The following is a 22,795-nucleotide window of genomic DNA, read 5'->3' on the forward strand; positions in this document are numbered from 1 at the left end:
GGAGAACTGCCTGAGCTCAGGAATTCGAGGCTACCGTGAGCTGTGATGTTGCCTCTGCACTCCAGCCTGGATGACAGAGCAAGACCCTGTCCCCTCATCCCCGCAAAAAAACCAGAAACTTGAGTTCGTTAATTTAGAAATATCAACATGATCACTAGGATAGAAAGTATGCTCAGAACTTGGTGTGTTTGTGTGTGTGTTAATGAGGAGCCTTCTGACTGTGTCCTCAGCACCTACAACAGTGACTGACACATAGCAAGCACTTAATGTTCTTTGAATTAAGTTGAATTGAATTAATACTTTTAAAGCAAAAAACATAAATTTCCCCCCGCTAGAGAGAAGACACGAGGTGTTCTAATGTAACAATGCATTGTCTGGAAATCAGGGGTACCTTCTTATTACTTTCATACCCTATGAAACAGAGCATCCTAAAACCAGCAAGCAGAGAGTGAAGAGAGAAGTGTTTGGAAGTGAGTTTGTGTTTTGGTTTGTAGTTCAGTCCGAAGGAAGCATCCAGTGGCTAACTATACAAGCTTCATCTTCCTGGTCCTTGTACTATTCCTTCTGTTCCCGCCTGTGTTGTAAATTCAGATGAGAACTCATGCTGGCTCATCTGCAAGCTTCCTGATGCCTTGCAAGCTTTCCCATTCATTCCAAATCAGAAGCAGTCAGTGGCCCCACAGTTTCCAGACAGCTTTCTCTTTGTTAAGAAATTAGAATACCTGATTTCCCCGTGTTTTCTTTGTGGCCTGAGTGTGCACCTTGGCCTGAGGAATTCGCGGGATTTCCTTCTCTCTTCCTTTGCATTTCTTTTTGGCACTCTAATAGCCATGTCCTAGACTATCAGTAACCTGAAAAAGATCAGGAAATTAAGTGGCAGAACATCTTCACGGGAGCTGGGTGGTAAGGATCATGCCTTCCACGATAGTGAAATGAAAGTGTTTGATGTTGGCCTGGTGTATGGAATTGTGGGCCCACACATTTCTCTTCCTCTCTCAGATCCTGGTATATAGCCTGGAAGCAGGACGCCGCCTCTTGAAGCTGGGTAACGTTCTCCGTGACTTCACATGTGTCAACCTCAGCGACAGCCCTCCCAACCTCATGGTCAGTGGCAACATGGACGGGAGGTACGTGAGTTGGAAGGGCATTGCCTTGCAGCCCCACGACTTCGGCCAAGGCCTGGCCACCCAGCCCCCACTGCGCTGCTCACACTGCCCGGTTCTCATTCAACAGCTCTGCCCACCTGAGTTCAGCCCTGATTCCATAAACACTCGAGACTCGGAGAACAAAGTCCTGTATTAGGTAATAGTTGGATGTCGCTATGTCTCTGCTTCATTTCTGAAGCACCACGGGAAGGTTTTCTTTTAAGCCATTTGGTGGACGCAGTTGGTAGAAGGTCCAGGGAGACCACTTGGAATATCTTTTGTCCCCCTGCTGCAAAATTTGTTTGGCACTTAAAAGCTCACTTTCTAATATTAAAAACAATAACCTAAGGGATGAATCATGTTCCACAAAATAGGGTTTGCTGCCAAATGATGTCAAGAGTGTATTTCAGAACCCGGTGGTGTCCCTCTGGTGATGGAGGGAAAGAGAGACTTCTTGTGAACAGATTCCAGTTTCTATTTAGCTGATTAGCAGCCTTCTCTTTAACGCACTGGCTTAGGGAGTCGGGTTTTCCCAGTACAGGGGCCTGTGCCAGCCCCGGGCACCCCAGGAACCATCAGCACGAAAGGATTAAAGTGTTTGAAAAGACCCTCTGAGTCCAAATTTTAGGTTTCTCCCCCCTTCCTCTCTCCTTGTTTTTTTCTTTTCCTTTTCTTTCCTTTTTTTTTTTTGGCCGGTCATCTGCTGTGTCTGATCCAGTGCCCCGAAGAGAGGTAGCATGGCTGAGGGCCAGGGGCGGCTGGTGCCCCCTCCCCTGGGCCCGGCCCCGGGCTGCAGGTGGCGGGCTGCTCGGAGGCGGGTGTCAGATCGTGAGGCGGGTACTCCTCTGTGCCAGATCCCAGGCCTCTGTCCCGCCAGTGCAGCAGCTTGCAAAAATAGTTACTCTGTCAAACAATATTTTCAACTCCCGACCTTCACGCCTAGATACCCGCCCCCAGCTTAGAGCAAGGAGATGATGTGAGTATGCTTTATTGGGGGAGAAAAATAATCATTTTTCTTCAAGGCCTCCTAAAATGCCTGATGTTCTAGTGCTTGAGAACTGAACTCCTCAGTGTGTCTGGGCACGCACTGGGCTAGTTCTCTTTAGAAACTAGGCTTGATAAGTGGCCCTACATGTGGCATGACAAAAGAATCAAGTCAGTTTGTAGTTAATCCCGCATTTTAGTTTTCAGGTTGAGCTATGCAGAGGCTCCAAGCTCCTCTCCCAGGATCTCCACACAGGGGCCTGGCAGCTGCTTGTTTTTGAGGAGAGGCGGTGTGGAGGGCTCTTTGGGATGGTGGATGATGCTCAGAGTGTGCTTGCAGTGTGACCATTTATATCTTCAGCCACAGCTTAGGCTCACTGGAAACCAGAAGGGTGTTGCAGAGAAGAAACCTCTGCTTTCTGCATAATTTCAAAAATATTAAGAAAAAAATTCTACGAAGTTCCAAAAAGCAAAACTTGAATTTGCAGCAAGCCAGGTACTATGTTGAATCATAATGAAGCTATGTGTAGGCATTGTATTAGGTATTATTAGTAATCTAGAGATGGTTTTTATGGGAGGATGTGTGTAGGTTATATGCAAATACCACACCACTTTATATGTATAGGGGGACTTGAGCATCTGTGGATTTTGGAATTGCAGGGGGTCTTGGAACCAGTCCCCTGTGGATACTGAGGGATGACTGTACACACTCAGTAAAGCTGACTTTTCCTCTGGAGTAGGCTGCCTTGTTATGTACGCACTGCCAGAGAGGTGTTCCATGCATAGTGTCAGAGGGCTCTCTGGTCAGTTTGCAGTCCAAATTTGACTATGTTAAGTCCATTTTATTAGTAAGCCAATGTTACATTTTTTAAAAAACGCTCTGTCTCTGTGGATGAAAAGAACAGACTAGTGACTTAGAGTTGGAGGTGGGGCATCCAAATTGGCATTTATCCAGTGTGAGTCCTAGAGCAGTGCCAGCTGTGTGCCCACTGCTGGTACATTAGGGGCCAGCCATCATATGTAAGAATACTCCCTGAGTCAGGATTGCTGGGTCAGCAGCTTAGAATTTAGGGGTTTAAAATCTGTTGTTTTAATAAAAATTGCACATCTGGGAAAAAGGAATGAGGAAGCTAGACTAAGTGTGGTAGAGGGAAATCTTGCTTTTTTTCCCTCAGAGGCTTAATAGCTATGAATAAGATCTTATTAGAGATGCCGGCCCAGGCTTGTATAACTTATGTTTTATGTCAAAAGTGGGAGTAAGGGGTCAAATATTATGAAGAGAACTATGTCCTTGGCTGTCACTTACTGACTGATGCAATTTTTTACAAACCCTAGAACCTTCCTATTTTATTTTAAAAACTTAATTCCCAGGCCGGGCGCGGTGGCTCAAGCCTGTAATCCCAGCACTTTGGGAGGCCGAGACGGGCGGATCACGAGGTCAGGAGATCGAGACCATCCTGGCTAACACGGTGAAACCTCGTCTCTACTAAAAATACAAAAAAACTAGTCGGGCGAGGTGGCGGGCGCCTGTAGTCCCAGCTACTCGGGAGGCTGAGGCAGGAGAATGGCGTAAATCCGGGAGGCGGTAGCTTGCAGTGAGCTGAGATCTGGCCACTGCACTCCAGCCTGGGTGACAGAGCGAGACTCTGCCTCAAAAAAAAAATAAATAAATAAATAAAAATAAAAATAAAAACTTAATTCCCACTGCATTCTCTTAGTGCTTTATAAATAACTTAGGAATGAGATGGACTCTAAAGGTACATAAAACTGCCCCAGATTAAGACAAAAATATGTTTTCATTAAAGTAAGGAATCAGTTTTAAGTAGTTTGCAAACATGGGTGGGATTTTGCAAGGAGTTTTATTTTGGGGGTGTGGGGGGACAGTGGGCTTAAATTAAAAATGAAAAAGTGTCTGTCCTATCACTCAAGAAAACCCAGACACTGGAGGTCAGGAGTTCAAGGCCAGCCTGGCCAGATGGTGAAACTCCATCTCTACTAAAATACAAAAATTAGCCACACATGGTGCCTCATGCCTGTAGTCCCAGCTACTCGGGAGGCTGAGGCAGGAGAATCGCTTGAACCCAGGAGGCAGAGGTTGTAGTGAGCCAAGATCACACCACTGCACTCCAGCCTGGGTGATAGAGCGAGACTCCATCTCAAAAAATAAAGAAAAACTAAAAAATAAACAGAGTCTGATGAAGAGCAAGAGAAAGATTGGGGTGGAAACTGAGTTAATGTTAGAGTATGCTTTTCCCTTGCTGGGAGGGAAGGCTTGTAAAGATGGGAGCGGAGAGAAAAGTGAGATTGTGCATAAGAGTTTTATCAGTGTAGATCAGTGAGTTTTTCTGAATGCATATTTTGTCTCTTCTTGCTAAGACTAAAAAGAAAGAGCAATGAGTAATGGTACGGGGCAGGGAGTGATGCACATTGGTGTTAGGACTGGCTGCTCGTGTCCATTCCACTTACCACACACTGTCTGGTGTTTGGCGGGTGCTAGCACAGTATATTTTCTATTTATTCTAAGATGTATGTTTAAAAAAAACCATTTTCACATCTATGAAATCAGAATGGACTTTTACAATAGCATCATAAAATGGCAGCATTTTAAAAAGTTACACAAAGTAATGATGCTTCTTGGAATCAGTGGTGTTTTCAATGAAATGAAAGTATATATTCACTGAAGGCAACAATGAATTAATAGCTTAGGAATCCACATTTATGAGAAGCTTGAATGAGTCACTAAGGAAGAGTCTGCAGGAAGTAATCACTTTTTTTTTTTTTTTAGTTTAAACCCTGTCTGGGGTTTATTAAACATTTAGAATCTGAATATTTATGTCTTTCACTAAATTTGGAGTTTCCTGCCATTACTTCCTCAAATAGTTTTTCTGAATAATTCCTTTCTCCTCTCCTTCTGATAACCTCAATAATGTAAATATTAAACCTTGCGAAATTTTCCAACAGGACACCAAAGCTGTGTTCATGTTCTTTCCCAGATCTTTCTTTCTGTTCTTCAGATTGCACCATCTCTGTTGCTCTAACTTCAGGTTTATGGACTCTTTCCTGTGCCATCTCCATTCTGCTGTTGAGCCTATCCAGTGAATTTTTTATTTCAGATTTCATATTTTCCTGGTTAAAAATTTCCATTCATTTCTTTTTATATACATAGTTTTTGTGTCTCTGCTGAGGTTGTCACTGTCAGTATTCCCATGCATTTTACCTTTACTTTGTGGAATATAGCTACAAGTTCTTTAAAGTCGTTGAGGGTTCCCAGACTGGCTTATCTTAGGGTTTACATCTGTTAATTGTCTTTTCCCTTAAGAAAGGGTCACATTTTCCTGTTTGGCTTTTGGTTTGGGGTATGTCAAGTAATTTTGAATTGTATTCTGGACATTGTGGATGTCGTGTTGCATACACTCTGGATCTTGTTATGTAATCCTCCAACGAATGATTTTTTTGTTTTGCTTTTAAACAGGCAGTCACCCTGCTTAGGTTCAGACGGCAAGTTCTGTTTTACCCTCTGTGGGTGGTGACTCCAGTGTCAGTTCGCTTTCCAAAGCTGTTCAGTTTCTATGCTGTTTTTGGTCTGCGCATGTGCCACTTGGGTTAGTCTGAGGCTTGGCAGTGGTTCAGTCTTAGTTGAGCTCTTAAAGCCATTGCTGCCTGCTTTGAATCTGTCCCACATAGCCCAGGGATGAGCCTGGGACTTCTGTGGGTTTAAACACAGTATTATGTGATCCCTTTCTTGAGGTTTCTCCTCTCTTAATCCTTACACTTTCCAGCCTTCAGGGATTCCGCTCCCTTATAGTTCTCTGGTCAGAAAGATAGGGTTTCTGTCAGAGTTCTACCTGCCTGAATCGCCGCCACCATGCAGCATGTGACTGGGGACTGTCCTTGTGGCACAGCCACAAGAAAGAGGAAAGAACCCCACAATAACCCTCACCCCTATTCTTTGGGGACTGCAGGGGCCCCTTTTGTCCCTCTGGTCAGAAAGATGGAGTTTCTATTGGAGTTTTAGCTTCCTGCACCACTACACAGTTCTGCATGTTGGAGTCCATACTCAGGGCAAGGCTGCAGGAGGAAAAAGGGAAAAAAATGGGGAACTCCTCCCCTATACAGCCATGGGTTTGAGTCTCCTCTGCAATCCATCGGCTTGCGTTGACTCCCCAGAGTCCTCAGGTGTTTGTTTTTGTGTTTTGTCCCTAGGTTTTGCTGGCAGTCGACAGGAGAGAGGCAGCAGTGGGCTTACTCCGTCCTGGCGAGAATCAGAACGTCCTGCTTTCTTTTCAGTGACTTAAGTCAGCACTGTAGTTGGCAGTCAAGGGCTGTATTAAATGAGGACCCTTCCTATTCTGTAGCTGTCAGTCTTCTTATCTGTGATCTGCTCATTTTCACCAATGCAACTGGGGATCTAGCAGGGAGAAGCTTATCCATGCTGTGCTATGGAGAACCAAAAGTTGGTGCTAAGGGCAAATGTCAGGCTGTAATTGGGTTACTAAGTCACTGAGCCAGCAAATTCCAGTGTTTTCCCCCATGGTCTCAAGTTTATTTTTTAGCAGCTGTATTGAGATTTAATTTACATGCCACATAATTCACCAATTTAAATTGTACAATTTAGTGTTTTGAGTAGGTCCACAAGGTTGTGCAGGTATCACTACAGTCCGTTTTAGAACACTTTCACCCCAAAGAGAAACCCCACATCCATTAGCAGTCACTCACCCTTTCCCTTATCCCCTCCAGCTTTAAGCAACCACTCATCTACTTACTTTCTCTATGAATTTGCCTGAACATCTCCTATAAATGAAATGATGTAATCTATGACCTTTTATGACTGGCTTATTCCACTTAGTAATGTGTTTAAGATAAACCCAAGTTGTGGCATGTATTGGTATGTCATTCCTTTTTCTGGCCAAGTAATACTCCCTTGTACAGATGTACTACATTTTCTTTATATCAGTTAGTGGACATTTGGGTTGCTTCCACCTTTCGACTATTATAATGCTACTGTTATCATTTATGTGTAAGTTTGTTTGTGGATGCGTATTTTCAGTTCGGTTGGGGAAATACACTGGGAGTGGAATTGCTGGCCTGTGTGGTACTTCTATGTTAAACCATTTGAGGAATTGCCAGAGTCTTCTATAGTGGCTGTACCATTTTACATTCCCACCAGCACTGGATGAGGGTTCCAGTTTCTCAGCCCCCTCACCAACACTTGCTACTGTCTCAAATTCTAGATTTGCATTTCTCTGACAGCCCGTGGTGATGAATATCCTTTCACGTGCTTATTGCCTGTTTGTATATCTTCTCTGGAGAGATGTCTATCCACATCCTCAGCCCATTTTTTAACTGGGCTGTCTTTTTATTATTGAGTTATTAGAGTTTTTTTTTATATAGCCCAGGTACAAATCTCTCATCAGATACGTGATTTGCAAAATATTTTCTCCCATTCTGTGGGTTGTCTTTTCACTTTCTAGATTGTATTCTTTGAAGCACAGAAGTTTTCAATTTTGATGAAGCTCCATTTGTCTGTTTTTTTTTCCTTTTGCCATTTGTGCTATCGATGTCATAGCTAAGAAACCATTTCCTAACCCATGCTCACAAAGATTAACTCCTAAGTTTTCTTCAAAGGGTTTTATAGTTTTGGCTCTTACACTGAGGTCTGTGATCCATTTGGTGTTAATTTTTGTATATGGTGTGAGGTAGAGACCTAAACTTCATTCTTTTGCATGTGGATATCCAGCTATCCTGGCACCATCTATTGAAACGACAGTTATCTCCCCCATTCAGTTGTCTTGGCACCACTGTTGAAAATCAATGGACTGTAACTTTGAGGGTTTATTCCGGACTCTCAGTTCTATTCCACTGATCTGTATGTCTTGTATTCTGGCACTACCACACTATGCAGCTTTTTGATTACAATGCCTCACCCTTTTTAAAATAAGTAATATAACAGTAAACTTCCAAATGTCAGGCATGTTGAACAGTGTCACTGTATATGAAAGTAACAATATGTATATAGGAAACACTCATGACTTAGTTAATAACTAAACGTTTTAGTATTTCCAACTTGGGACCATGTGCTTTTCTTGGCATTATATACATTATCATCTTTGTCCACTGGGTGGACTTGTTATGGATCTCAGAATTTTGGTTCAAGACCATCAATGCTGGTCCAGAAAGGTTCAGTGACCAGTCTGAAAGACTTGTTAATCTTGGCCACATAGAATTGTATGTTCTCTATTCAGAGAACTCTAAACTTCAGAGATACAGCCTTAAAATACAGACAGCGCTAAGCTTAGCCTAGCTGGATTAAACTGGCAGTTCTACCTGAAAATACATGTTTTTCTCGTTGCTATTTAAAATGAATCTTTCACCAAAGGCCATTGTCAGTACTTTGTAGATAAACCTATTGATTTTGGCATATAAGGTTATATTTAAAATCCTCTTTAATATTTAATAGCCCAGGTTCAGTGAAACCAAACAGAATCATGTATTGATTTCTTTAAAACAATACTATTTTTAAAATTAATTTGGTCATTAAAAAAAGCCTACATTGTAATACCTTATTGCTTGTTCCCTTTGTTTTCTGGGTAGAAACATAGCTGAAGGTCAGGTCCTCCTTAATGAAACTGCCGAGCCAGACACTGAATAGGCTTCAGCTTGCCATCAGCTACCGTGTGCCTCATTATCATACGGGAGTATTTAAGCCAAGCCAATAGGAAGCACGCCTTGAGTTGTGACCCCCAATTACAGAGTCTCGGCGCTTGCTTCTTGCCCTGACAAATATAAAGTTGTGTGCTGTGCTCGTGCTACTGCTGCCTGCTGTTAGAGAGAGTGATTGGGGCGTAAATGTTGCATTTGCTCCATCTGCAAGTGTTATAATAAGTTATTCAAAGCTCTTAACACAGGACCAACCAGAGCGTGCCTCCCTCTCGGTTCCAGCGCGTTTTCCTGCCCATCAGATGGATGCTCCTCTGTTGGAGTCTTTGGAAGGTTCTGGTGTCTTTTGTTTTAATTGGTGAGCTACTGCCGACTCCTATGGCGTGATTTTCATTAGAGAGGGGCTGGAGAGAGGGAGTGTTGGAACTGTCCTCCAAGCCCAACCATGAATATTAAACATAATACAATTACAGCTTTCAGACCAATTATTTTTCCTTTCAACGGGCAAAGTTGATGAAATACTCGCTAGATGGGGATTCACAGTATCTACCATTGGCTCCTCTTTGTCCCTGGAATCGGTTGTCTTGGCATATTCTGGTGCCCATTTGCTGTGCTACCTGTTTCCCAGCGTCGAGTATTTGGTTTGAGCGCTGAGCTGACGATGGGCTTTGCCAAGGCGCACGGCATTCGGGCCGGTGCTGTGCGCTGTCAGATGTCCGAGGCAGATACCTGTTTCTTCATGTGAATCTGAATGGCTTGGGTGGACTTAGCACACTGTGCTGTCTCCTGCTTCTGTCGACGAGAAGCCAGAGTGGTGCTTCTTTAAGGAGATGTCAGAAAAATGTTTTTCCTTTTTCCCAAGGGGGAGAAATTCAAGGCTGGTTTGGCCTATTTTTTTTTTTTTTCTTAGTGATATAAAATACACTGAGGCCGTATCTTTTGGTTTATTTGTTTATTTTGCTTGGAGCCATCCATGCTGGTATCTAAATACAATAGGAAAACAGATGGCAAACTTTGAACTTCTGGACCAAATTTGTGTTTGCCTTTGTCTCCTTAACAGCCAAACTGTAAATTATGGAGTATAAATATTCAGCAGAGGAGCTCTTTATGGAAATCACCATAGCAGAATAGACTCTGATTAACCAAATATGCACTGAAAAGTACTTGGTAAACACTTCCGCTCCCCCTTTCCCCAACCCTTTTCAAGTTCCCATTATGGCCTAAAGTCAGAGTTCTCTTTACAGCATTTATACTTTTTCTCTTCCCTGCGCACACAGCCCGAGTTCTCTTACCTACGCGTGCCTAAGGATAGGTGTCTGTAAATGCAACAGAGGGAGACCTTTGTTTTCAAAGTCGTCTTCAGGCTCTCTGCATCTTTCTGCTCCCAGATCCCTGACTGGCAAGTCAGGGACTGAACAGCATCTGTAGCAACGGACCTCTCTATTCACTTGCGTTGCCTTGTCAGTTACACGGCCTAGCGGGAAGAAGAAAGAGTGTCTCCTCTGTGTTCTAAAACGACGTACTGTTCCACCCTGTTTTATTTCACCTTATCTAAGAAATAGATGAAAGTATTATTTTGTAAATTATGAAACAGAACATGTGTATGGGAGCGTATATAAGGTGTGCATAGTTTCAAGAATAACCGAGAATGCCCGCGCATCCACCTCTCAGCTCAAGAAAGAGTGTGACCGTTGAAGGCCTCCGGGTCATGAATGAATTCTTGTTTTTTAAACATGGCAGCATCCAGAATAAAACACAAAAGCCTCCTTTATTGCCCTCTTTCTTCTCCAAGGTAATTGTTGTTAATGTTTCAAATATGTGGTTTCAGAATTTGATCTTCAAAATTGTTTGGTTTTATTCAAACAGGAAGTAGGCACATTCAAAATGGGCTCAAAAGCAGAGTAGCCTAGAGGGCGAAGCGCACCCTCTTCCCAGCAGCCTTGTCAGCCTCCCTCATTGTGGCCGCTTGAATGCTGAGCGTTCTCCGGGGGCTGTCCGCACCCACGCGGCCTAAACACGTGCCCCCCAGCACACACCTGTGCGCACGGCTGCCAGTCGGCCTGTGTAGTTCTGTCCCGGGTCCCACTGTATGGATGTACCATAGTTGCTTTAACTAGCACTCAGTTGATGAGCTAGTTTATCGCGTCACCTACATCCAGTCATTCCAGTTCATCACAGCGAAAATGTGTCTAATTTTTCCTGTCAGTCTAATTATCTTTCCTTAATAGTAATGTCTTTTTCTCTCAGGCTGCTTGTAGGACCTCTTTGTCTTTGTGTTTTCCCATTTTTCTAATTATACTCTTAGGTATGTCTTTTGTATTTGGTCATGTGCATGAGTCGGCATGCATGTCTTTCATCAGTTCCGGGAAACACCAGCTGGTAACTGTCCTTCCGGAACTTGGGGCGTATGCGGCACCACCCCTTCTGTCCCTCATGTCTCTTATCACAGTTTTCATATTTATCTCTTTGTGCTCCATTCTTGGTAATTTCTTCAGATTTTTCTTCTAATTCACCCATTCTCTGATCTGCTTCCAGCCTATCTCCCGAATTTAATTTCAGAGACTGTACTTTCATGCTTTTGTATTGAAAGCAGGAGTCTCCATACTCTGTGCTCCCTGCCTTGGGTGGCCCTTCAGTGTGTTTGACGAAACCACGGAGCCGAGCCTGGCGCTTGCCAGCAGGCTCCCCCACCACGCGGGCAACTGAAGTTGCAGCTCACCCTCTCCTATCTAGTTTTCAGCTCAGGTCCTGGGGAAGTCACTATGTGAGCTCAGCAGTGCCCTTAAAAGGATTTTATCCAGCATTTTTAAGCGTTTTGCAGTGGAACCGTCAACATGTTGTCTGAAACAGAAGCCTCTTTTGCAACAAGGTCAGTGCTTTGGTGACTGGCCTTGCGCGTATGTGGACACTCGTGTAGCTACCTCCTTGAAGTGGAATTGCCGGCTCAGAAGTGAGGTGCACGTGGTGTTTGGTTGGATATTGCCAAGTCACTCCCCAAAGAAGGATTTGTGCTCGCCTCAGCTGTCTAGGAGTACCTACCTGTCCACGTGTCCCAGCCACACAGTGCCTCGTAGGGCATTACCATACTTCACCTTTGCTGGCAAGATCGGTGACAAGTGGCATTGCATTGTAGTTTTACTGTGTAATTTATCTTATTACCAGTAAACTTAAACATCTTACACATGTTGAAAAGCCATTAGTATTTTTCTGTGAATTGCTTTTTCTTATCTTTTCTCTCGATTTAATAATGGGTTATCACTCTTTACTGATTTGAAGGCATTTATTATAAGACATTAGCCCTTTTTGTTGCAAACATTTTCCTCTGTTTATCATTGGACTGACTTTCTGATTTTTCCCTGCCCCCACAGGAAAAAGTTAAACCCTTTTTTCACCTTCTGTACTTTGTTTAGAAAGGCCGTCCTCCTTTGAATCTTTTTATAGTTTAATTATGTTTAACTCTTTGCGCCCTCTATAATTTGTGTAATATATGTGGTAGAGCTCCAAGCTGAGAAAACTACTATAGAGTATTTTGCCTCTAACTGCTGTTACAAATGGGACATTTTCTTTGATTCTATTTTTTAAACTAGATTTTAGCATATAAATTTATCTTTGACTCTGTGTTACTGAATTCTCTGGGACTGTCCCTTCTCACTAATGAGAAGTCTACCCACTTTCCAATTTTTTACTTTTCATTTTTTCCTTTTGTCTAATTGTGTCTAGTTTTTAAAAAGCGATGTGAAATAATGGTGGTGGCAGTGCCTCACTGCCGCATCTGGGATGGGTGTGACGTTTCATCCCATTTCTTTCGGGCTCCGTGGACATGACCAGGTGGTTTTTTGTTGATTCCCTTGTCTGTGGCATCTTGCTGTGGAGTCTGTTCTTGATATTTCACTGGGATATGTAGTTTTCTTTGATCGTGCTCTCAGCTTTAGGCTTTGGTAATAGAATGCTGGCTTCATGGACAATTTGGAAGCTTTCCTCCTTTTCCTAGGCTGTGAAACAGTTAACTTAGCCCTGGAGGCAGCTCGTCCTTACAGGTCTGGCCAAAGTGACTTGTTCTTTTTTTGTAGGGACTGTTGCCCCTTGCTGGCTTCCTCAGGCTGCTATTTGTTATTTTATCTACTTGGATTTTCTGTCTCCTGGGGATTCGTTTTGATAATTCTTACTTTCCTAGAAAGCCAATTACTCATCTAAGTTTTCACATTTGGAGATTTTAAAAATTCAAGAAATAGAAATAGATTATTTCTGAATAGATTATAGTGACTAAAGAAACAATTAAAAACCAAAAAAACAAAAACAGGCTGGGTGCAGTGGCACATGCCTGTAATCCCGGCACTTTAGGAGGCTGAGTAGGTGGATCCCTTGAGCCAAGGAGTTCGAGACCAGCCTGAGCAACATGGCAAAACCACCTCTACTGAAAATAAAAAAAATTAGCCTGGTGTGGTGGCACGTGCTTGTAGTCCCAGCTACTCGGGAGGCTGAGGTGGGAGGATCACCTGAGCCCAGGAAGTTGAGGCTGCAGTGAGCCACGATGGTGCCACTACACTCCAGCCTGGGTGATGGGAGTGAGACCGTGTCTTTAAAAAAATAATAAAAAACAAAACCTAGAAAAAGAAATGTGATCCATGGAGTTTTATTTTTCCAGGTCTGACCAAACATTGAGTAAACCGCCCCTTCATTGTTATAAGTGTTCTCAGCAAATGCTTTTGCCTTAAAATCTGCCTTTTCTAGTATTAAAATTGTAACATTTTTTTCTTCCTCATTTGCAGCTGTGTTTTTCATGCATAGCATATATTTTTACTTTGTGATCCATTGGCGGCTCTTCTTGTTAATAGGAGGTTTGTCCTATGTGCCTCCATGGATCCGGCCGACACATCAGGTCCCACTTACGCCATCTGTCTTCCTGTTCTGGTATTGTGCTATGCCACTTTCTTTCAGAGTATCCACAGGTAGTTCACTCTGAGTCCTTTTCTGTTAAAGAAAAAAAAGTCTATTATGCCTTCAAACTTGGGAGCTAAGCTAGGTAGAGAATTGTTGGTTCAAAATAATTTTCCCTCAGAACTTGGAAAATCGACGTTGTGTGTGTGCATGCTCGCATAACTAGAGTCAGGGCACGGGACGTGTTTCAGAGAATCCTGTCTCTCCCAGCTTTTGGGCCAGACATGCGTTTTTAATCATATATCCTTGTCTTTGTCCTGTTCCTTGCTAGATGCTGGGGTCTTTTCAGGGCAGGGACTGTCTTTTCCTTTTCAACTTGCATCATAGGGTCTCTGAAGCTCATCTTTACATTTATTAAATGTAATCAATTTGATTTACTTTTAGCCTTTGTGGCTTATTGTAGAAACTAAGTATGGTGGTGGTTGTAGTGCATACAAGATTTCTGTCCCATTATTTAACTTATCCTCGTGAAAAATTCAACATACATAAAAAGCAGTTTTTAAAGAGGTTCTGAAAGAAATGTGGATTATTATAAGGCAAGTAATTATTTCAATCAGTGACTGCCCAGGGTACACACACCTTTATCCCCGCTCTGCTGTGCGTATCAAGTATAAATGCTTTCCCTCTCTCACTTCCAACAAGACAGCAATGAACTTACAAAGTCAAGTGAAATACCCAAAAAGTGTTCTTTTCCTAACCGGGTGAGGATCTGGGGTGTCTGGCTTTGTAGCTCTTGCTACCTTAACAGGTTATTTTACCAACAGCAAAATTACCGTTCTGGGCAATACACCTACTGCTGGGACAGGCTTCTCAGGCCAACCTGCGCGTGCAGTCACGCAGGTGGCTTTTCCCTGTTAGGCAGGTAAAGTGGTCAGCCACTGTCCTTGGCCTGCGTCTTTCTTGCTCCATGTGCTTTTAAACCATTCAGATGAGATGGTGTGGGTCCTCCCTGACAGTCTCTAATGAGGAGATAAAAGGTTGATGTCCTTATTGTCGATGTTTGCAGCTGAGGAGTTTTTCATAGCAGTGTCGTGCATAGTCCAGCACAGTGAAGGGGGAGTTTGTTCATTTCAATCTTTGACTCTAACCCCATTTCCCTTCTCTGCTCTTCTTGGGCCTGTCCAGGGTGAGGATCCATGACCTCCGCAGCGGTAACATCGCCCTGTCGCTCTCTGCCCACCAGCTTGGGGTCTCTGCCGTGCAGATGGACGACTGGAAGATCGTCAGCGGAGGCGAGGAAGGCCTGGTGTCCGTGTGGGATTACCGGACGAACCAAAAGCTGTGGGAGGTGTATTCTGGGTAAGATGCATTCCAGACACTCTTGGGAGTTTCTAGTAGGAACAGGGAAGGCAGCACTAATCAGCCTGCACCAGGAATGGTGCTAAATGCCCCCTACCCCCCAGCTTCGCCAGGTGAATCCTCACTGTGGCCCTAGGAGCCAGCTGCTATACCAGCACCGCTCTGCAGAGGAGGAAACAGGCTTGGAAATGGTGCTGGTCACTGGGGATGCAGTTCCTGTCTCTGACATCATTCAGATTGCCACAATTCGAACATTAGTCAGGCCCAGCTTTCTCTAAGAATGAAACTACTTTTTTGTAAGTGCTATTCTGATTATTTTAGGATTTCTCCATCTTAATAAACAGAAAAGGGAACTCGAAAACATAGGAAACTCGCTGGGCTAGACCAGGATGTGACACCCCATCTGCCCACAGGTGAAAGGCAGGGCTGGCGTGGCCACTGTCCTCCACTCGAGTCCGTCATGTGTAACCATGGTACTGCCCGTTGCTTAGACTGTCCTCGTGCCGTTTACATAGAAGAGCACTTAGAATGAAGGGGTTCAGGCTCCAGTGAAGGAGGAATTTGTTGTTTCCACCTTTAACACCACTATTGGAGATATATATATACACTACCCTAAGCACAGGCTGTTGGCGTCACAGATGTGGGTAGGTTTATGCCATTGGTGCCTAACTGGTTAAGACATTTCCAGTGAGCCTGCTCCTGACCTTCAAAGCAGCAGCCCAGGCCAGGGCAGGCTCATCAGAGCTGACTTGAGGCCACCCGCCACCACCTGTACCTCGCCCTGCAGGCCTCGAACTGGAGATCCTGTCTTTGAGACAGGTGGGGATAAAGGCAACTGGCCCTCTCCCTCGCTGCCTCTCAACACCGCTGTGAAGAGACATTCGGCCAGGCATGGTGGCTCACCTGTAATCCTAGCTACTCAGGAGACTGAGGAGCTCTGAAGGCCAGGGGTTTGAGACTGGCCTGGGCAACCCAGGGAGACCCTGCCTCTTTCAGAATTCTCCAGGCATGGTGGTGTGCACCTCTAGTCCCAGTGACTCAGGAGGCTGACAGGGGAGGATTGCTCCATGGAGCGCAGGGGTTTGAGGCTGCACGGACTGTGCCACTGTACTCCAGCCTGGGTGACAGAATGAAACCCCATCTCTACAAAAACAAGATGATTCTGGGCCGGTGGCCTATGAGCATGACAACATAGAAGAGCAGAAACAGGGCAAGGCCCTCGCAGTGAACTCAGATTTGTTCCCCACTTACTGCGAATCAAGGTGAACCGACCTCTGAGCAGCCACCTGCTCTTTCTGCAAGGCCGGCAGTTTGCCAGGTGTCTCCAAGAGGCGGCAGGGTTACATGCAGAACGGCTTCTTCCTTGGAGGGCGCTGTTGGCGAACGCTGTGGCTGGCAGATTTTATCAGACAGAGCCCTGGGTACTGCCTAGGCCCGCCCCCTCGCTGTGTCCCTGTCGCCTGGGCCCTTTTTCTGACTTCCATGCTGATGCACTGAATTGCCACCAGGTGGTGCCAAATGGCAACTAAAACTCCTGCACCGAAATTCCCGGAAGCATTTGCCTTTGAGGAAAACTCAGTATGTGTTTTAAAGTTAAAGCATTGCTGGACCAGCCATCCAGGTCCTCAGGGATAGCCGCCGGCCCCCGACTCCAGCAGATCTCATTTTTCTCTCTGCAAAGCTTCACCCCCGGGACAGGCCACTGAGATGAAGCCTAGGTAAGGAAGGCCTTCCCCAGAGGTGTGGCCCTGTCCCAGCACTGCCTCTGTCCCTGTGCGACCCGGGCTTGTCCCCCACGCGGTCACTGTTTTCACCAGCACAAGGCTGACAGACACATGGTCTCCTGCCCAGAACTCACTGACCTACTCAAGGCCTCACCTGCAGTGCCTGCTGCCAGGCCTCAGTCTCTTCAGCCCAGGTCCTCGCCTGCCTGACAGGGGCCATCAGTCTGCCATGCTGCAGGCCTCCACTAAGCCTGCCCTCCCTCTGCGGGTCTTTCTCATCCTCCAGGCCCCATGCCAAATCCACCACCACTTTGCTGCTGGGGGTGTCCCAACCCCGGGGAGGCAGGGCCTGCTCCCTAGCTTCCCTCACTCCCAAGAACCCTCTGCTTTCGTCAAGGAGAGCAGCCCTGGCCCAGCCCACACAGGCCTCGTCCCCTCCTGTGCACCCCTCCCAACAGACCCTTTCAGCCCTCCTCCCCTCCTGCTCCTCCCAGCACTTAATTCTGCGTCATGCAGTCTTTGTAGCTTGTAACTTCACTCGTGCTACAGAAGCGTTAGTCACATTTTCTGGGACTGCATCTTACCTTCTTCACTAGCTAGGGCCTTCCCTGGGTCAGGCATCCACCTGGATGAGGCATCTTTTTAATTCAGTGTCTCCTAGCTCAGTGCCGTGACCACAGCAGGTACTGCACGAAAGTTTCAGAACAAACGCAAACCTCTGTTCAACAGACTTGGAGCCATTTTGTTCCAAGATTTCCCAAACGTGCTTTCACCACCCAGGGGACGTGTGTCATCGCAGCCCTGTGAGCCGGATCGGGGGCGCCTTCATGGATCAACAGTGAACATGCCCCCAGTGCTCTATAGATGATGGAGCGCCTGGCTGGGAGAGCTCAAGGGACTTGCCCAGGGAGGCAGCGATGGACCAGTCTCTGTTGCACGTGGTTGATTCATCTCCAGTAGGGCGTGTCCTTTATGTCTGGAATGTACCAGGTTGTTGGGGCAGATGTCAGCATGCGTACGGGGCATGCAGACCTGTTTACAAAGTCATGCCCGAAGCATGGTCTGCTCACCTGAGCTTTGGGAGCTGAGGTGAGACACTGCTTCCATGGGGGCCTGTGTTCCCTCTGAAAGAGAAGCTTAGCTTTATGGATTCTAGAATCCCCTGCAGCTCTGAACTCCCAGGTCTGTGGCAGCAAGTGCAGGCTGTGCGCAGGCCCAGTGGATGCCCCCTTACGAGCTCTCTCCCGCTGCCTTCCAGACACCCCGTGCAGCACATCTCATTCAGCAGCCACAGCCTCATCACGGCCAACGTGCCCTACCAGACGGTGATGCGAAAAGCCGACCTGGACAGCTTCACTACTCACAGGAGGTTAGTGGTGGGGCTGGGCGAGTCAGAGACCATCTTAGTTTGATTGATGTATAGAACCCCCGCCCCCATTACACATTGCACCCTATGGGCTATACCCTCCGGCAGGGCCCTGCCTTTCTAGGAATTGGGAACATAAACATTAATGCTGACCTGTACTGAGCACCTAGCATCTGATGCACGACAGCCCCGTGGGGCGAGTCCACGCTGTCGGTTGTGCAGAGAGGGTGGGCAAGCCGTATGCTGAGGGGTCTGTTGTGGTTAGAATCCTGTCACAGGGGCAAGGCCCATCCTCTTGAGTCCTTGCCCTGTGACACTCACTGCGCCCATCCGACTTGTGCACCCCCACGTCGACCGCTAAGCCTGGGACTGTGAGTATCTGATGCTGTGTGCCCGGAGGACCTTTGTGAAGATGAACCGCTCTCTGGTCTCAGGAGAATGCCCCCTGCAAAGACAGAAGCAGCCGGGGTGAGGGTCAGCAAGGCAGCCCTGACCTGTCACCATCTTTGTGCTCTTTCTAGACACCGGGGGCTGATCCGTGCCTACGAGTTTGCAGTGGACCAGCTGGCCTTCCAGAGCCCTCTCCCTGTCTGCCATTCATCCTGTGACGCCATGGCCACTCACTACTATGACCTCGCACTGGCCTTTCCCTATAACCACGTTTAGGGACGTGCCTCAGGAGCAAGGAGAAAAATGGGAAGAACCAGTTTTATCCATCTTAAAACTCCAGGCGGCTCTGCACAGGTGGTAAATGTTTAGGGGAAGAAAGCGGCCCAGGGTGCTGCACCTGACGGCATGTGTCTCCCTGACCCCTGCACTTCCCCGGCGCCTGGGGCAACCTGGTGTATGCTGGGGCTCCAGTCCCACATGCTGCCAACACAAACATAGCCGCCTTCCCCACCCAGCCGGCCGCTCTGGCCTCAGCTCCCTCAGGACACCTCAGGGATCTCACTGTGGGGTCCCATATGGTCCCTGCTCAACCAGCTTCTCTGTGTTCGTCTTTCCAGTCTCCAGTCCCTTCGCTCTTTTCCTCCGAGAGCCTTTGGATGTGCTTGTCCCTGGCCTCCAAGGCAATAACCTCCATGTCCTTTTCCCTGTATTTACTTAGGGTGCTCTTCTGTGACACTTGCCACCACCACCTTCTAGTAGCAAGCTGGTAGAGCAGTACTTTTTCTTCACAGCTTTTACCATGGTTTATAATTATATACTCACACAGTTTAGTCATTAATGACTATTTTGCTTACTGTTGTGTCTATGATGTGTGATACAAAGCAAATATTTTCTAAATATTCATTGACAGCCATCAAGATGAACAGGACAGGAGAGAACTGTTCAGTGTGGTACAGAGCTGCCATTTCCAAAGTATTCTGGAAGCAAGCCATTGCCTTACTCTTGATTTTCAACAGTTCTAAACGCAACAGCATCCACCTAATATACCTTCAGAATATCAAAGCAAAAACAGATAGAACTACAAAGAGCAATAAAATCCATTTCTCATTTTCAGTGAGAAAAACGTAAAGATCTGGAAGATTTACTTAATATCGCTAATAAGCTGGATCCAAGAGATGTGTATAGAATTTCAGATACACATAGAACATGACAAAAAACCACCCCATACGAAGGCCACAAAGAACAGCTCAGATGCACAAAGATTCACACCATACAGGCCAAATTACAGAACCCTCCAACCCCGAGACACTGCACCCTACGGGCCAGACCCGCAGACAGGGCCCTGCTTTTCTAGGAATTGACCCCCATGCAGAATAGTGAGAAACCAACAAAAAGCAAAATAAGACAATTCCAGACACTCCCGAATTCACTTGGATTTAAAGAAGTTAATAAAAACAAACTATAAACTCTCTAGACTGAGTTGACAGTAAAAGCATTGAATACAAAACCCAGGAGATGAGGCTGGGAGGGGCTGGCGCCTCAGCTCAGAAAAAGTAGCCACAATCCCGAAGCAAGCAGAAGGCAGGGGTTAAATCAGGACAAATCAGACATTAACGGAATAGAAAACCAATAGTTAATATAAAGCCAAAAGCAGGGGGTTTTTTTGTTTGTTTTTCTTTGAGGTGGAGTCTCGCTCTGTCACCTAGGCTGGAGAGCAATGGCCTGATCTCGGCTCACTGCAACCTCTGCTTCCTGGGTGCAAGTGATTCTCCTGCCATCACACCTGGCTAATTTGTGTATTTCGAGTAGAGACAGGGTTTTGCCATGTTGGCCAGACTGGTCTCAAACTTCTGACCTCAAATAATCCGCCTGCCTCAGCCTCCCCAAGTGCTGGGATTACAGGTGTGAGTCACTGCACCCGGCCCAAAAGCAGTTTTTGACAAAAAAAAAAAAGACAAAATATACAACTCTTGATAAACAAAAAGGTACAAGGAGCCATGAGGAAGAGAAAAGGTACCTGAGGATGCAGAAGTACCTGCCACGTGGGAACCGTCTGTTCACACTCATTGCAGAGAAAACCCGAGTCCTCTCAGCTGCACATGCGTATATATCAGCGGGAAATGCTGGCCATGACTCCAAAGCCTAGAACCTTCACATCATGAAGGTTCTGGAAGGTTTTTCACATTGCTTAAGGTATGCAGCTATTCCACATTCATCTCCAGCTACACGGGAACGGAGCAGATAGAGCTGCGACTGGGAAGCGTGGCCTCCCCGTCCGGAGTGCTTGCTTTCGGACCCCGCCTCCTGCAGGCAGATGGACCGGAGGGTTTCTGCTTCCTTTCAGCCAGATGGCTTCCTAAGTGGAGACGGCCTGTAGGCAGCAAATGCAGGGTTTTGTTTACCTTCGTTGTCATGTGGTGGTCAGACTGCTTGCTGGTGACCTCGCTTTAGAAGGTTCTCATCAAGCCCCGCCCTTTCTGTCTCATAGTCTTAATGCATCTGGACCACGGGGGAAAATACTTGTCTTTTCAAAAAGCAGCCCCTTCTAAGTCTGCATTCCCAGTTCATTTTGCAGGGGCATTCTCCCTTCCTAGTTTGCAGCAATTAAAGATAACTGAGTGTAAAGTCATTAGACCCAGAATTACAGCAGCCAGCAGCTGGTCCAGTATAAAAATCTCACAAGTGTAGACCCTCCCACCGCAAAGCCTGTTTGTAACATACCTGCCACTCATGAAAGTTGCCTGGGTTTTGTAAAGGAAAATTTATTGGATCCAAGCTGTTATCTTCAAGCACACCAACTTCAGGCAGCGTTTTCTGCTGCAAACCTGAACATCCTGGAATCAGTTACACTGACAGGGGAAGGATAAATTCCTTCCCTCCTTTATAAGCCAACATTTATCCAAATGAAGCCCCCTTACCTTTATCCAGACCCCTTCACAAGTTCCGAGGTTTCAGCCAGTTGGTCCTCTGCTCTCCTCCTCTAGTCCGTCTCAGAGATGCCTCCATCCCCGGCTCCCCTACAGGTGGAGAGACTCAAGCACGCTGCTGGGGGAGCTGGACGGTGAAATGCCGAAGATCTCATGTCGCATCTCAAAACACAGTCGGACTTGCTTTCTGCTTTATGATGTCCGTAGTTCTAATATTAAATGCTTTGAATTTATTTATTGGTCAAGTTATTTTAACTTGGGCAACGCATACAGTGATAATCCCCTGGTATGCCACGGTTCCAGCTGTCTTCCCACTCCCTTGAAATCTTACCTCCCACCATGGTTTTGTTTTGTAAACCCACAGTCACATGCGTTTTCCCAGAACCTCCACTACAGGGGCTCCCAGCCCAGGATCCAGGAGACCTGCAACATGGTACAGTAACTTATCACCAACTGTCATCAATAGGTATTCTTAGAACTGCAACTTTAAGCAAAATGAGGTATAATGAAACTTAATTTTGGCTGGGCAAGGTGGCTCAGGCCTGTAATCTCTGCACTTAGGGAGGCCGAGGCAGGCGGATCACCTGAGGTCAGGAGTTCAAGACCAGCCTGGCCAACATGGTGAAACCCCATCTCTACTAAAAACACAAAAATTAGCCAGGCCTGGTGGTGCATGCCTGTAATCACAACTACTCAGGAGGCTGAGGCAGGAGAATCGCTTGCAGCCGAGAGGCAGAGGTTGCAGTGAGCCGAGATCGCACCACTGCACTCCAGCCTGGGCAATAGAGCGAGACTTTGTCTCAAAAAAAGAACTTGCAACTTTAAGCAAAATGATGTATAATGAAACTAATTTTACTATAGGCTAATGGATGTAAACAAGAGTTCCCACAGCATATTGCTGGCCATAAAAACATCACCAAACTTTAGAACTTGAAACCAAACACTTCTAATATTAAACATTAAGTAGACATGAGTTATACATACATTTAAGAAAAATTACCGAAAACAAGGTAATTACCCACTTTTTGGTGACTCCAGTGGGTGTTGGCAGTTGTAGCAATGGTGGGTTATATCACAAAATAAATGTTTGCAAAACAAAAATTGTCAGGAGCGCCTCCTTCCACCACAGGTCAAACACCAGAAGGGGCACTCGTGTACAGCGTCATTTACTATTGTGCATTTGTATGGTTAGGGGAGGCAATTTTTACAATAATTTTTTTTCATTCCTCCTTTCATTTTCCAACTCAGTTATTCCAGTTCAAGGTGGTGGGCAACCAGAGCCTATCCCAGCAGCTCAGTGTGCAAGGCAGGGACCCACCCTGGACGGGATGCCCTCCCATCACAGGGCACACTCACCTCACACAC

The 22,795-nt window shown here is 45.9% G+C and overlaps 1 protein-coding gene across 1 annotated transcript in view; it reads left to right on the top strand.

Annotated features, from left to right (window-relative positions):
- The window catches only part of FBXW8 (F-box and WD repeat domain containing 8), a 112,755-nt gene extending 93,644 nt beyond the window's left edge, over window positions 1-19,111 (top strand). The window contains 4 exon segments of the mRNA XM_011928706.1: window positions 1,000-1,127; window positions 14,850-15,023; window positions 18,006-18,116; window positions 18,635-19,111. Coding sequence (XP_011784096.1) covers window positions 1,000-1,127; window positions 14,850-15,023; window positions 18,006-18,116; window positions 18,635-18,779 — 558 coding nt within the window. The 3' untranslated portion in view covers window positions 18,780-19,111.
- Window positions 19,112-22,795: the final 3,684 nt, after the last annotated feature.

Source organism: Colobus angolensis, unplaced genomic scaffold (assembly GCF_000951035.1).
Source record: "Colobus angolensis palliatus isolate OR3802 unplaced genomic scaffold, Cang.pa_1.0 Scaffold79, whole genome shotgun sequence".
Lineage (NCBI taxonomy): Eukaryota > Metazoa > Chordata > Mammalia > Primates > Cercopithecidae > Colobus > Colobus angolensis.